This window comes from Ostrea edulis, chromosome 5 (genome assembly GCF_947568905.1).
Source record: "Ostrea edulis chromosome 5, xbOstEdul1.1, whole genome shotgun sequence".
Lineage (NCBI taxonomy): Eukaryota > Metazoa > Mollusca > Bivalvia > Ostreida > Ostreidae > Ostrea > Ostrea edulis.
Genome location: NC_079168.1, coordinates 86299188 through 86315851, shown reverse-complemented (window position 1 = coordinate 86315851; position 16664 = coordinate 86299188). Strand labels below are relative to the sequence as shown.

The following is a 16664-nucleotide window of genomic DNA, read 5'->3' as shown; positions in this document are numbered from 1 at the left end:
CTTCATTTTGCCAGCTACTTCACCTTTACAGTGGAAAATACGAATTCGATTTCCAGATAAGAGTAAACCTTTAGATAAGTGCTATATCGTAAGTGGTACAGGTATATCTATACATATGCAAGAAATTGATGGAAAGCTTGTGCGTGATTTATCCTACTTTGCACGTGTAAGTTGAAATTTGACAGGGTTTCTGTGATTACTCTTTCCTCTTCATTTATAAGACCTATACCAGAGTGCACATATTTAGTTTGAGATACTTGTTCAGAACAAAGTAATAAATTATTTGAGAATATTCAGGTTGAATATGGAAGAATCATTACAGGCATTCAACACAACTCTTCTAGAACAAAATTGTATGAACGAAGAACAAAACATGGATTACTTTTATGCTACAAAATTGCCTTTTGTTAGACACCTGTGTATTTAAGGATCCATTTATAGATTTATACATGTATATACATGTACTTTCGGAATCCTTATGATTTAATTATAGAACGATTTCATATGAATAATTTTTTACCTTCAAATACAAAAAACTTGGAATCAATTACGTCAAGAAATAATTATGATAGAAAAATCTTCATCAGTTCCCGCATTTAAATCAAATACAAAAATATAATTCGAGGAAAACAAGCTATACAATGATGGTATTAGATATGAAATTATACATAATCAAATAAGAATTAATGCATAGGGTTTAAATGCACATTTATATTGTTTAAATAAAGATTTGTAATTGAGGATTCAACGTGTAAACTTTGGCTATTTTCATGATAGTGCTGAGCATGTTTTTTCTTTATTGTCCAACGTATGCAAACTAGAGAAAAATGCTATGCATAAAGAGATATCACTATCATTAGAACTCTTCAAATACTACTTACATGTAAATATTAATTCAACACCATTATAATTAATATGTAAAATTAGTAGGGTATCAAAGAAATTTATTATTTTTTATAGATAAAACGTCGATATATCTAAATGTCGAGTTGCAGGTCATTGAAAAAGAGTCTTTCATATAGAAGCTATTGAACTCTTGAATAAACCCTGCTTGATAACAACATCAAAACAGGTCAGCTAACAAAAGACCACAAAGTGTCCCCTTCCCATATTCAAAATCACAATATTTTTGGTAGATTTCAACATTCAAAATATTGTTTCTATATATGGAAAACATGCTCTTACAAACAACTGCACTAGTGATTTACGTAACACCACACACTAAACAAGTATGCTTTCATGATTTATAGCTTTTAAGACTGGGTGATACTACATTTCCTTTCAATGTCAACTTGTAGAACATCCCTAAATGTAGTACAATCAGCATATTTTTTTTAATTGTTTTAAATAATTTTGACGATCATTTGGCGTTGAAATCTGCACATGCAACTGACGAGGTAAGAAGTTAATTAAAATTATAATTTCATCTATCTAAACATGAATTCCTAGAATTCTAATGATTATTTTGAAAGCAAATCAGCACATGCCTGTAATTTAATTGAATAAAAATCTTAATTAAATCCGTGATCTTTTCACCTTTTATTTAGAAAATAATTCATTTTAAACACCTGATGCTTAAAAACAAGAAACTTTAAAAGAACCACATGTACATTCGTGAACTAAAATGTGTCGTGTTGGGGATCTGGGTTATGCTAGGTCCTTAATAACCCTTGATTCTCGCGAAAGGCGACTAACTATCCCTTGTATGATACCGCGAAAACCGAGGCCCCGTGTTACAGCAGGTGTACACGTGGCACGTTAAATATACCTCCCTACTCATTGGCCTTAAGCGCCGAACATAGGCTTAAATTTTCAGCCCTTAACCGGCAATAGATGAAGTTTCCATATGAGTGCAAAATTATAGAAAGGGACATTAAACAAAATAAAATCAACCAATCTTTGCTAATTTCTTGTTTAAACATATTCCCATCCATTTACAATTTTCACCTTTATATAAAGCAAAGATTCCATATCTTTATCATCTGTAGAGCCTTGCATCAACAACCTTCGTTTATAGAATGATACGGTATGCCAAGTTTCTTGATTTTTATGCAAAAATGACATTCAAATGTACACACTGAGACATTTCTAATTAAAAAATGACAGCTGATATTTTGGTAAAATGATCAATTTTACTGCACAAGGAATTCTGTCATGAATACTCCTATTTCGTCGATCTAATATTTTTGCGAGTTTTACATGGTGTTAACTATTAAAGCCTATTAGTATCATGTAAAAAAAAATTACATTTCAATACCTCGTCAGATTGATTACGAGATAATCATCTGTGCATGTGGATCCGGGTTAGAATAGGTCCTCAGTACCTCTTGCTTGTCGTAAAAGGCGACAAAAATGGGGCGGTCCTTCGTATGAGACCGCAAAAACCGAGGCCCCGTGTCACAGCAGGTGTGGCACGATAAAGATCGATCACTGCTCAATGACCATAAGCGCCAAGCATACGCCTAAATTTTCCAGCCTTTCAACGGCAGTGGTGACGTCTCCATAGGAGTGAAATATTCTCGAGAGGGACGTAAAACAATATTCAATCAATCAATCTCAGCATGTGAAAAGGACAATAAAACAAACAAAAAACGGTATACAGTCGGATCAAGATTGATTGATTGTATATTGTTTAACGTTACTCGAGAGTATATTTCACTCACATGTAGACGTCACCATTGTCGGTTAAGGGCTGCAAATTTTAGGCCTATCCTCGGCGCTTACGGCCTTTCAGCTTTCTCGTACCACAACTGCTGTGGCATGGGGCCTCAGTTTTCGTAGGGACTTTGTATCCCATTTCCATTCGCAATAACCGTGTGGCGTGAAAGCGAGGTTAATTTCCACACAGAAGTGGAAGTATATTTATATCTACAAATTTATGTTTATGTATATAAATTTATGTTTATATATATAAAAATTCTTATTGTATTGCTCCAAATTTCCAGATTCAGAACCTACACTTTAAAACGCACGATCGAAAGATATGTGGATCTCAGTGATGATCATGTTCAGATATGCAATTCTATCACTGAAGATTGAAACTGTTGTGTGACCAAAATGAAATAGAGACAGAAAAATATCATGCTATACTGTAATATTTGGATAAAGAAACGGATAGTAGCATTTTTATGATGAATCTTTTCAAACATTTTTTCATATATTTCTTTTTTAGGTATAAAATTTATCGCCTGATTAATCCTTGTTACATTCAATCTTATTGTTAAGTGGATATATATTTCATAGAATTTGAGGACAATAAAACGTGTTCTCATAAAATCCCAAATCGGTCTCTGTAACTCATGATTGTTGTAGTTTCCTAATACACATGATTCAGGCCAGTACACAGATATGCAGGATTGCATTGTCTGTTTTTAAAAAATATAACTGCTTTTCGAGAAATACCGCGTCTAAATGATGCTCACTGCAATAACCAAATCGGTTAACTAGAAGCGGGTGTATCCCAGTTTACTGTTGCAAGAGATTTCACATTTGCAAAAAGCATCATATCTCGCCTCTGAAGATGTCAGAGGCATGGTTCAACAAATGATCAAATGAACAAATGATCATCATAAAGCAGGTAGACCACGCGTGACTTCAGCAGTATATTCTTGCTTCATCCGATTGTGTCATCTTCATCAATGATTTACAGAAGCGCCATCTACAGCATCTGGTATACCCCAGAGTTGCAGAATATTAGATAAGAAACTTCGTAATCGACCACAGAATGCTGGGAATAGAGCGTGCAGATCTAGTGGTTCTGACTTCGCAGCATCGCCGGAACCAACATTGATGATCTCAAACTAATAGACTATGGCCGTGTAACATTGACGGACAGTTTGGTTCAGCGATAAATTTCGATTCTTAATGCAGTGGCCTCATGGAGGACTCAGAATGTATAGGCGCCAAAATAAAAAGGAAACTGACCAGTTTATAGAGGGTAGTGTTACGATGTAGGAGGCAATATCCTATACAGGCGGTACAGCATCGATTCATTTTGACGGCTCAATGGTATACTGATGAAGTCATACAGCCATACGTGGCTCGAGAAATGAAGCATCCCGGAGCAGTGTTCCAACATGACAACGCCAGACTCTCACACGTGGTGTTTTGCAAAGACACAACACCCAGGTTTTTCAATTCCCTGGTCATCAAAAATCACCAAATGTAAACCCTATTGAACATGCATTGGACGAAGTTGATAAATTTTAGAGACTTGTGCCCATAGGAAAGCGTTGTCAGACATTTATGTTCCTGGGAGCCATATTAGATATGGAACTTGGGATCTTAAACTTTTAACCAACGTAAAACAGCTGATGTATATTATATTAGAAAAAGTGTCCTGCTATCAGATTTTGAACAGCATGGAGCTTTTGCATGACTCAACATACTTCACACCCGTAATTATGAAATTGAGGCTTCTGTAACTTAACATATAACAGATCGTTAAAGTTCGCTAATAGTAACCAGCTCCTAATAACTGGCAACTTAAACACAGAAAGGTTGGCTACTGGAAGATAGCTACTTGAAGCTTAAAATGGTAACTACTAGTGGTCAGCTACTTAAAGTGAATAAAGCTATCTAATGATAATTATGTAACATGCTCGCAGTTGCATTACTTGTGTGATCAAGAGAGACATTGCCATATCACTAGAATAGCTAGCTTATTAGCGAGACAGTAGAAGTTCCCGATATGTTTCATGCTTTAAGGAAATGGTTACTAGTAGATCAATACTGCAAGAAATTGATGAGAAAGCTTGTGGATGTCTCAACTTTTAACATAATTTGCATATGTAAGTTCAAAATTGACAGGGTCTCTGTGATTAAACTTAAGACCTATAAAAGAGTGTGCAGATGTACATGTAGTTTGGGATAATTGTTCAAAACAAAGTAGTAAAATATTTGAAGACACCCAGGTTGGATCTGGAAGAATTATAACAGGCATTGGAAACAACTCTTCTAGAACAAAATTGTATGAACGAAGGACAAGATATAATTACTTTTATTCTACAAATTTGTCTTTTCATATGCACGTGTACATTTAAGTGAGACAGATGATCAATATATAATTGTATATACATGTACCTTTGGAATCATTATGATTGAACAAAGGATTTTATATATTTCATATCTTAACTTCAATACAAAAAACATAGAATCGTTTACATCAAGAAATGATAATAGAATAACCTTCGTCAGTTCCTGCATTCAAATCAAGTGCTAAAAATATTCCGAGAAAAACAAGCTATACGATTATGGTAATAGATATGAAAATATACATAATCAGTTAAGAATTAATGCATGAAATTTAAATACATATTTACATTGTTTATATGAAGACTTTCAAAAGTATGGAAAGTAATACAGTTACGATGAACTTAGAGAAAACACAATGTGTAGAAAAATGTGTATCAAAGTAGAAGATATTGTTTTAGATACTGTTAAATCGGCCAACCTTCTTGGTGTGCAAATAGATGAATGTCTAACCTGGTCTGTACACATTGATTCTTTATGCAAGTAACTTTCACAGAAAATAGGCATTTTACGTCGTCTACAAACTTTTATGTCAAATGCAGCATTATTGAAAATTTATAACACTGTTATATTTCCTCATTTTAACTATTGTTGCACAGTTTGGTGCTCAGCCAAAATAGGGTTTTTATTGACATACTTTTTAAATTACAGAAAAGGGCAGTCAGAATTATATTGAAGGTGAAAGAAATTCAGACTTCTACAGCTGATATTTTTAGTGTTCTTAAATGGATGCCTGTTCATGATAATTTGTATACAGAAAACTGGTGCTTGCCTTTAAGTTTCGCAATAATATGACATCAGAATATATGAACGTTTTTAGTTTTGTCAGCCAAGTTAGTTTCAGAACAACAAGAAGTAGCGATAGTGGTATTTTATATTTACCAAAAGTTTGAACTGAATATTATAAACGGTCTTTTAAGGTATCCTCCACAATTTTATGGAATCCGTTGCCCGAGTCTGTCAGAAGCTGTGGTTCTATTACATCTTTTAAATCAGCATATTTGAAGTATTATTACTCGATTAAGTGATATATAGATATGATGTATATGTTTATTTTTTAAAGGCATAATTAAGAAATGCTCTCTGTTTTTCTTTAAATTTGAGATGATGTAACGCGAGCGTGTTGTCATCTCCAATACTATTTATTACTATTAGTTTACTACTGTTAATGTCAATATTATGTTAATATTTTTGTTAAGGGGAAAAAAAGGAGTGAGTGTAAAAATATTTGACTAATAATGACGCTGTTCTGATGATCTAAGATTTCAGTAAATGCAAAATTCATTGTACGAAAAATGACAACTTCATGATAGGTATCATTTTCAAATTCAAATTTAGACACACATAACTGATACAATGCATATCAAAATTAGAGCAAAACCACCACCTCCACCACTGTACATCAGTCGGAGTAGCTCAGTGGTAGAACATTCGCTTCGTAACTGTGAGGTCGTGAGTTCGAGCCCCACTCATGTCATAGCCGCGTCAAACCTAAGACCTTAAATAGGTAGTCATTGTTCCTTCACCAAACGCTCGTCATTTAGAAGTGAGAATCACGGGTCTCTCGAATATGACCTTAAAACGGAGGTCCAATGTCGCGGCAGGCGTTGCCACATTAAAGACTCTCATCACTATAGCCCTGAGAGCTAAGCAAAGGTCTAAAGTTGTGGTACTTCACCAACAGCTAGTGAGGTCACTATATGAATAGGAAATTGTCGACGGGACGTACAAAACAATCAATCAATCCCCTCTGTTTTAAATCACACGAAACGTGTACATCAAAATTGATGTATGACAACAGGTTTTTTTTTAATATTAGTGGTGTATTTACATATATTTGGGCAAAGAGAAGATAGCGTGATAGTGGGCAAGGCTTGACATATTAGATTAAATATCATTTACATCTATACATTTCATGAGAGTAAAGTATAGATTATACATGTACAATTACTGACTTGAACAATTATAAAATGATTCAGCTATCTGCAAAACACAATACTCACCGACTCGGAGGACGAGTTGAATATTAGACTTTGAAAGTTGTTATATCATCGCATTGAACAGGAACAATCATCTTTTTGTTTTATCGACTAATCTACAGATTTATTTTTATGTTTGATCTATTTGAAACGCCTACTACAAGACCTACAGTAAATATATAGGTTAGGTAAGGGTACCTAAGAAAAATGACAATGCTGTAGTGAAAATATGGACCATTGAAACCCCTATTTCGTCTTCAATTCCGTCACAGTTTTGATAGTTAGTGTGTATAAGATCTCTGCAATTTGGGTAAATTTTCAGTAAACAAGGACACGCACATCAAGTGTGATCAGCCACATAATATAATTTTGAAAGGGAGGGGGTAGATAGAAAAGCTCTTCCCGAGCACAAAAAAGGAATTCTGCAAAATCATGAATCGTGTGTGTATGTGTGTGTTGGGGATATCCATCCTACAATACCCTTATCTCATCCATCAGTTGAATTATAACAAATTTTGTATGTAATAATAACAAGATATGTACTTTATCTAAAAGGGGACAGGCTCCCTCTGTTGTTAAGTGTCTGGAGATTGATGTATAAAAAGGAGGTGATAATGAAAGTTTATCATTCCGGTAATTCCAAAAAGAATACAGAATCAGGAGTAGGGGAAACGAGGAAGCCTGGATATTCCAGAGGTGAGAGCAGGTGACTAGGAAGAGTAAATTTCCCCTTTTGACCGGTCACAGTCGCTGTGAGCCCTGTACCTTCATCAGGTAAAAGAGGTAATCCGTAGTCAAAATTAGAATGTAAAGACCGGCCTTACAATTGCTATGAAAACAGTTCAAATGTCAAACTAGATCGTTATAACCACCATAGAATATACAAAATGTTGACTGTAAACGAAACTGTTCAAACCTCTGTAACATCAATATCAGTAACATGTCTCTATTTAAAAACTTACCATACGCAAAACAGGCTCATGTGTATCGAATCAGTTGAGAAACATAAACAACATATAAGTGATCATGGGATATTGCTATATAAATATGGGAAGTTGACGATGTTGAAACTGAAGTCATTCTGTTTGTCAAAACTTTAAGTTATTCTTTTCTCGTTAATATTGATGTTTAATAAAATATCTATATGTTATTTATGAAAAGTGAAGATAACGAACAGTGATCAATCTCATAAATCCGATATATTATCCGATATATTATAATATTACAGTTATGAGGACTTTAAAATATATATCAAATTGAACCAATACTCACATACAGTAGAAGAAATAACTGAAGATAACGAACAGTGATCAATCTCATAAATCCGATATATTATAATATTATACGTTTTGCGTATGATAATTCCCAATTCTTTTATTTTTTCGTTGTCTTCTGTTGCAGATGTTCAATAAAATATCTATATGTTATTTATGAAATACATATGAAATTTAATCTAACTACTCGTCTTTGGTATACCAATACTCGCTTAAAAATTCTGAAAAATCTGAATATGAAATCAGACAGACATGAATCGTCTTTAGCCATCATTAATTTGTATACAAGAATATCAAAGTAACCCTTAATTATCATCAGAAAAGGCGAAAAAAGGGAACAGTGATCAAGGAAAGGTGAAGATAACGTACAGTGATCAAGCTCACAACTCCTATAAGCAATACAAAATACATAGTTGGGCAAACAAAGAACCCCTGGACACACCAGAGGTGCGATCAGGTGCTTAAGAGGAGTAAGCATCCCCTATCGACCGGTCACACCAGCCGTGAGCCCTATATCCTGACCAGGTAAACGGAGTTATTCGTAGTCAAAATCAGTGTGCCAATAACGGCCTAATAATCGGTATTAAACACATCAGACAGCATTTCAGCCAATGATAGGTTGTATTAACGAACTAGATCGTTATCATGACCATAAAATTTGCGAAATGCTGACTTCATTCGAGACAGTTGAAAATCCTGTACCATCAATTTGTTTCTCAGTAGCTTGTCTCGATTTAAAACCTGACTATACGCAGAACAAGCTCTTGCGTATCGAATCAGTTGAGAGATATAAACACCATATGCAGTTGATAATGGGATATTGCTACATAAATATGGGAAGTTGATGATGCTGAAGCTGAAATCATCCCATTTGTCATACAGTTGAGTTGTCAGTTTGCCGTTAATGTCTACTTTCAATAAAATATTTAAGTATGAAGCAGAAGTGGACGACACTGTGGTGTGCCTTATTACGAGTTCACAGGTATATATCGAATCGACATATCAATGAAATTCATTATTGTTGATAGACAAAAACGTTGTCGATATATCTAAATGTCGCATTGACACAGCGAGAGATTTGTTCTTCTCACGTAGACGTTTTTGAATAAATTCTGCTTTATATGAATATATAAACAGGTCAGCTAGCAAAGGAGCACAATTCGTGCCCATGGAAATTCCAACAGCCTATAGGAAGACCTGATCACTAAAGACCACGAAGATATTGTCATTGAGGAACTCTAGAATATTCATTATTTCAACTTCAGAGTACTTTTGCGTGGAATCAGAGTGGTGTTTAAGAAATTAAGTTTTTGGATGACTGATCCCTAGATATGAAAATTTCCTCAAAATGTATCTTTGTAAGGCTTTTTATGTAGTTTAGGAATCCAGTATAGGTACGGTAACTCCTATTCACTCGACCCATTGACTCGGATATTAAATGTGTCTAAAACTGAAGCATGATTTTGAAGAATTTCATCGTTTGAAAGGGCAGTTGGGGTATAAGTACGATTACCAAAAGTGGAATTAATGCAAAGTTCTTTTAAAATACAATTGTAATAATGAACCTTACAAACAAAGACAATATCGTTATTAGCTTTATCAGCTGGAACCAAAACATATTCCTCATGTAGCCTATTTAATTCTTTTATCACTTCTGGTTTACTAAACACAGAAGGATAGATGGTACGGACTTTTGTTTTAATATTTCATAACTCCTATTAGGAATACAAAATAGAGAGTTTGGGCAAATTAGATTCCTTGGAGTGGTAAGCATCGGCTTTCAACCGATCACATCCACCATGAGCCCTGAATCTTGATCAAGTAAACGGAGTAATTCGTAGTCAAAATCAGTGTGATAAGAAGGCCCTAACAATCAGTATGAAGCATGTCAGACAGCATTTGATCTAATGATAGGTTCATCTCTTACTATACATTGTATATTGTCATTTATATCTATCATTTACACCTGCTGAATGTTATAAAGTTATATTGACTAAATCCCGAAAGCTGAGAAACAGAACTTGCTAGGCCGTTCTTGGCACACCGATTTTGACTACGGATAACTCCGTTTACCTGATCAGGATATAAGTCTCACGGCGGGTGTGAAAGCTCGCCAGAGGATACTTACTCATCCTAGGCACCTGATACTACCTCCTCTGGTGTATCAAGGGGTCCGTCTTTGTCAAACTATCTATTTTGTATTGCTTATAGGAATTATGAGATTGATCACTGTACGTTATCTTCACCTTTCATCCAGTGTAAGATAGGGCAATGAATGAGCGTCAAAACCAAACTAAACTAAATGATATATATATTAATGGAAAACTAACAACTCAACTTTATCATCAACGGGATGAATTCAGCTTCTCCATCGTCAAATTCCCACATTTATTTAGCAATATTCCATTATCACCTGCATATGGTGTTTTAAGCTCTCAACTGATTCGATAAGCAAGAGCTTGTTCTCTAGAACATATCCTTTGAGCTGTAGAATCTGTTAAAGTCCAGATATCTAAATTAAATCATAGAAACTCAAGGGTGTGTACCCAGTCTTTCATTCAATCATACTTTATTTCCTTTCTAACGAGGTTACGATTATGAAAATTTAATAAACGATTACAAGTACATGTAAAAACAATAAGAAAGTTTCAAACAATACACTATGTGCACATTAGAGGGGGAAAGGAGAAGGTCACTAGTTTCTGATCCCACCTCTGGTATATCCAGGGGTCCATATTTTTCCAACTCTTAATTTTGCATTTCTCATAGGAGTTATTAGATGTATCACTGTTGGTTGCCTCAACCGATTCATTGGGATAACAAAGCCATTTCCATCAAAGATGCATAACGTCATGATATTCATTAAATGGAATCATAAAATGCAAATTTCGAATAATACGCAAAATTTGAAATATTTTTAAAATACAAAAATGTAAAGTTAAGGAACTTAAAATCTAGCTTCCTAGTATCAAGGTCTCCTTTTTTCTTTGCAATTGATATTCATACAGTGTACAAACAAAATTAAAAGCAACCCACATTCACTGCCCCTGTCTGTTATGTGGTAGTTTTACCAGTATATATAGATGGTCGGTAAGCTGAGAAGCTGTATTACACAGCGGTAGCCGGTGGAATCCAAAACCAACCAGGTAAGACATTGTCATTCAAATATTATTACGAACTCTCGAAAGACTTTCTTGAAATTGAATAAAATCCTATGGCAAAGTTTTTAGTAAACTGAACAAAGTGTACTTTCTGGGGTTTTTTTTCTTGATTCTAACACATTGAATTATGCTTACACATTGTAAACGTACAAGGTACCAAAAGTCATGTTTACTAAGACTTGTTCTGTGTATGATCAGTTTTTATATTGAGAAAGGCTACTGAGAAACAAGTTGATGTTACAGGGGCATCAGGAGTCTCCTTTATATTCAGCCTTTCGCTAGTTCTAGGCTCTTTAACGATCTAGTTTGTGAATATAACCACCCTTTGGTCAAATACTCTTTGATGTAAAACTTATATGGTACCAATTTTGATGCGCCAGATGCGCATTTCGACAAATAATGTCTCTTCAGTAATACTCAACCGAAGCTTTTGAAATCCGAAATAATAAACTTGTAAGAGCTATTTTAGGGGAAAACGGAGTGCCAAAAAACTGGAGTAAAATTCGTCTAAGGATAGGAGCTATATCTAGGGAGATAATCCTTAATTTTGATATGAATTTCTAAATTTTATCTCAGCAATTAAATGTACATTCGTATTTTCAAGCTAGTAACGAAGTACTTAGCTAATGGGCTGTAGAGACACTCGGGGACTAACAGTCCACCAGCAGAGGTGTTTCATACCAATTATTAGGCCGTGCTTTGCACAATGATTTTGACTACGGATTACTGAGTTTACATGATCAAGATAAAGGGCTCATGGCGTGTGTGACCAGTCGCCAGGAGATGCTTACTCTCCCTCGGCACCTTGTACATCCTGTAGTATATTCAAAGTTTCGTGCTTGCCTAACAGTTTATTCTGTATTATTTATCTCGAGTTATGAGATTGAGCACTGTTCAATATCATCCCATTTTCACATCTCACCTTTTCATTATATCTTATTGAGAAAGAATGATACCATCTGTATTTTCTGCAGGAACACACTCTCTCTCTCTCTCTCTCTCTCTCTCTCTCTCTCTCTCTCTCTCTCTCTGTGTGTGTGTGTCTCTCTCTCTCTGTCTCTCTCTCTCTCTCTGTCTCTCTCTCTCTCTCTGTCTCTCTCTCTTTCTCTCTCTCTCTCTCTCTCTCTCTCTCTCTCTCTCTCTCTCTCTCTCTCTCTCTCTCTCTCTCTCTGTACGGTGCACTTCCGCTCTATACACATCCATAAGTTAAATAGTCCATTCATGTGTGTATTTAACATTATCTCGAAAAATTATAAATTCAAAAACAAGAACAAATTATGCTACTGTTCTGTAAATGCTGCTAGTTGTTCACGATATATCATCAACCCATCAATTTTGTTTAAGAGGTAATTGGCTAAATTGGCTTTTCATGCACTTAGATATGAAATATAAGAGTTAGATCATTTCAATACATTATTTTGAGTTGTTGAAATATAAGATATTCCAATATGTTTATGGGTACAACTAAGAAAAATTGGCTAAATTGGCTTTTCATGCAGTTAGATATGAAATATAAGAGTTAGATCATTTCAATACATTATTTTGAGTTGTTGAAACATAAGACATTCCAATATGTTTATGGGTCCAACTAAGAAATAAACACTTTTTAAGGCAAAACGCGTATCATGGCCAGTTTGTCAGAGGAACAGCAAATGCAGTTCATAACGTTATGCTAACTGAAAAAGTGTTATTTATTACTTAGTTTCAAATTTTGGTTTTGTCTTTGAGCACCCCCTGAATAATATCGAATACACCATTCATCTGAATATGTTTCAATGGAATACTTTCCATTTCAGGGTGTTACGTTTCTTTATTCTTTTCTTAACAGATATGCTGAGCCTTCTAGCCCTCGTCTGCGTCATTGCCTTCGTTGTTGCCGGCCAGACCTCTACAACTTACAGTGACCACAACCCGACCTATTCTACAAGCACTTACAGTGACCACAACCCCACCTATTCTACAGGTACTTACAGTGACCACAGCCCACCCTATTCTACAAGCACTTACAGTGACCACAACCCAACTTATTCTACAGGCACTAATAGTGGCAACAACCCTCGCCTTGGAGGAGGATCAAGATTACGACCATATTCTAATGCGTTGAACTTTGGGGGTGGATCTGCTGTTGCTGCTGTTGCCGCCGTTACTGACCGACGTGCTGTCGCATCTGCTTCAGCCACTGCTGCTGGTAGATTTGTTAGTTTAAGAGCCGGGTTGGGTGGCGGTATGCGCGGTAACATGAACGGTGGTATAGGCCGTCGCATGGGCGGTGGCATGGCTGGTGATATGGGTGGTCGCATGGGAGGTCACATGGATGGTGGCAGGAACGGTGGCAGGCGAGTTGGCCAAAATAATCGTATGGGCGGTGACATGGGTGGTCACATTGGAAGTGGCATGCAAGGCGGCAGGAGTGGCAACATGCAAGGCGGCAGGAGTGGCGGCATGCGAGGTAGCAGGAATGGGGGCATGCGAGACAGCAGGAGTGGTGGCATGCGAGGTGGCAGGAGTGGTGGCATGCGAGGTGGCAGGGGTGGTCCCAATGACGGTGGTCGCATGGGCGGTGGCATGGATGGTCAGATGGGAGGCCATATCGGTGGTGGTATGCGCGGTGGCATGGCCAATGATGTCGGTGGAACCGGTGTCAGTACCGGAGGTGGACGTGGCGGTAACAGAAGAACAAGGGTACTTTTATGAATGTTTACAAAATTTGAATACATTTATGTTTCATGAGAAGTAATATAAATGACGGTTGGTATTTTTTTCCTTTTTAGGTGTATTAAATTGAAGAGAAGACCGGACAGTGTGTTAAGTGGTATCATTTGTATACATGTACATAATGAATGACAAAAAATGCTTCTTTGTCTCCTTAATTCTTTCAATATCAGAGTTGATGGCAGTCAGTGATATACTTCTTTAAAATCATGCGCCGCTTTGAACCAAACATCATATGATCGTTGTATTTTGTATATGGATTTCAAACTTTCTCTAAAGGTTTTAAAACTTCTCTAATAAATATACCAGTTGTTAATATAGATGCAGAAGATGACAAGTAAATATATAATCAACACGTGGTATCCTTAAAGATAATACTTATGTTTTCTTTTTTCGAAATTCAAGTCCTTTTTTAAAGGTTGTCCATGATTGTCAAAGTAATTTGCCTTTAAACCCATGGACTTCGCTGATGTCATTGTCTTTCTTACGGGGTAGTTATTGAATGATAGAAAATCTAATCTCTTGATCTATTAAGTAAACATACATAAAATTCTTAAAACTAAGATCAGGGTATGATCAAGTGAAGAAACCGAATAGTGAAATATCACATAAATCCTAAAAAAAAAAAAAAGAATACAACATTAGGAGATGGGCAAACATGGACCCCTGAAAAGACGAGAGGTTGGGTCAAGTACTGGGAGTGTGTGTGGGGGGGGGGGGGGGGCGGTGAACATCCCCTGTTGACCGGTCACACACGCTCTGAGTCCTATATCCTGATTATCTAAACTGAGTAATCCACTAGCGTGTCATAAAGCATGTCGGCGTAAAGTGTCGCAGTTTATAAATTTCAGAATTTTTAAAATATTCACGTTTTTGTTACATATACATTCTATTTTCATTTCTCTCGGAATTCCCAGCCGTTTAATTAATATCATTATATTCATACGCCCATTGTTCACGATTGCATCGCATTCACGAGGAAATTGTTGTCAATACAATACGCCAGTTTCGAGATACGAACTCTTCTGTATAGGAGGTGCATTTAGTGGAACTTTGAATGCCTAAGTGGGACAGAGTGGATACACAGCCAACGAGGAAGACGATGAAATGTATTAAAAGCGACTTGTCTTTAAATATGTAAATGTGGGTAATACTAAATACTATCGATAGAAATGTTTTACCGAAGTGGAAACATACAAACAATGTCATATTTGCAAGAAATATCTTGGATATGGGACTTATGACCAGCGAAATAACGTGATAAAATAAGAATTCTATGTATTTAATTACTCCCTAAATACTTATCACTTACTTAGTTTGTGTATCAGTCGAATTCGGGTTATCAAACAGCGTATGAGAAACTTACTGAGTACATTCACTTACACTGTGATGAATATCTGCCCCACTCCCGCGTGTAAACAAATTCTTTCGCGCCTTACTATGTATTAGAGTTATCCAAATGGAAATAACTCGGACGTATATCGAAACCGGCGTATTGGTAAAGATATCGAAGTAAAAAGCATTGGAAATTTAAATACATGGAAATGAACATACAAAAATTGAAGATAATTCTCTGAAAATTTAATGCATCTTGTAATTGACATACAGAATAATCTTTATGGCTTTTCCAAACTAGCGCACTTTCTCTCTCTCTCTCTCTCTCTCTCTCTCTCTCTCTCTCTCTCTCTCTCTCTCAGAGATTGCAATGAAAATAATTGTATTAAGTGGAGAACTTTCTGTTAAACACAGAGAAATTCCTCTATATGGATACCTACTACCGTCCCATCAAGGGATTGAACTCACGTCCTGCAAAGCAATTATTTCAGCAGCTTGTGGCCAGTGCACTACACCATTTAGGCAGTAAGAAGCTGCTTTTCGTGACGATGGAATCCTCGCTAAACTGTCCCAGGTATATGAGACCGATCACTGTTTGCCATCTTCAGCTCTTCATATACCAAATGTTGCAAGAATAATGAACTGAATATTTCTTCAATTAAACACTAACGACACTATTTCTTAAACCTTTGTTCTACGCAGACGAGTCATTATCAACAGGTTGTACATGAGAAGACCTAACACTAGAAGTTATGGTACAAACCCAATCTGGAATGACTCCGAAATCAAAGGAAACAAAAAACTGACAGTCGCGATTATGAAGTCCAACCCCAGCTGGAGCAACATTGAGAGGAAAAACAAGTACACGATCAGTCCTAGTTATTTCCCAAACTCTATCTGGAATAAGAGAAAAAGAAAGGAAACACTAATAGTTGTAGTTATTGTTCTAAAACCCCAGATTGAACATTTTTTAGACAAAAGGGAAGGGAAAAAAAACACTAATGAAAAGATGAAAATAACGAATAGTTATCAACCTCCTAAATAAACAGCATTGGATCACATGTCGGATACTTTGACGGCCCAACTGTATATTGATGAAGTCATACAGCCACACATGTTTCGAATAATGCGGCATCCCTCAACGATATTCCACCATAACAACGCCAGACCAC

General features: G+C 36.0%; 1 protein-coding gene across 1 annotated transcript in view; it reads left to right on the top strand.

The window, feature by feature from the left end:
- The first annotated feature begins 7624 nt into the window (after positions 1–7624).
- LOC125649487 (uncharacterized transmembrane protein DDB_G0289901-like) overlaps positions 7625–16664 on the top strand; it is a 47506-nt gene continuing 38466 nt past the window's right edge. The window contains exons 1-2 of the mRNA XM_056166197.1: positions 7625–7706; positions 13274–14110. Coding sequence (XP_056022172.1) covers positions 7625–7706; positions 13274–14110 — 919 coding nt within the window. The remainder of the gene's footprint in view (positions 7707–13273; positions 14111–16664) is intronic.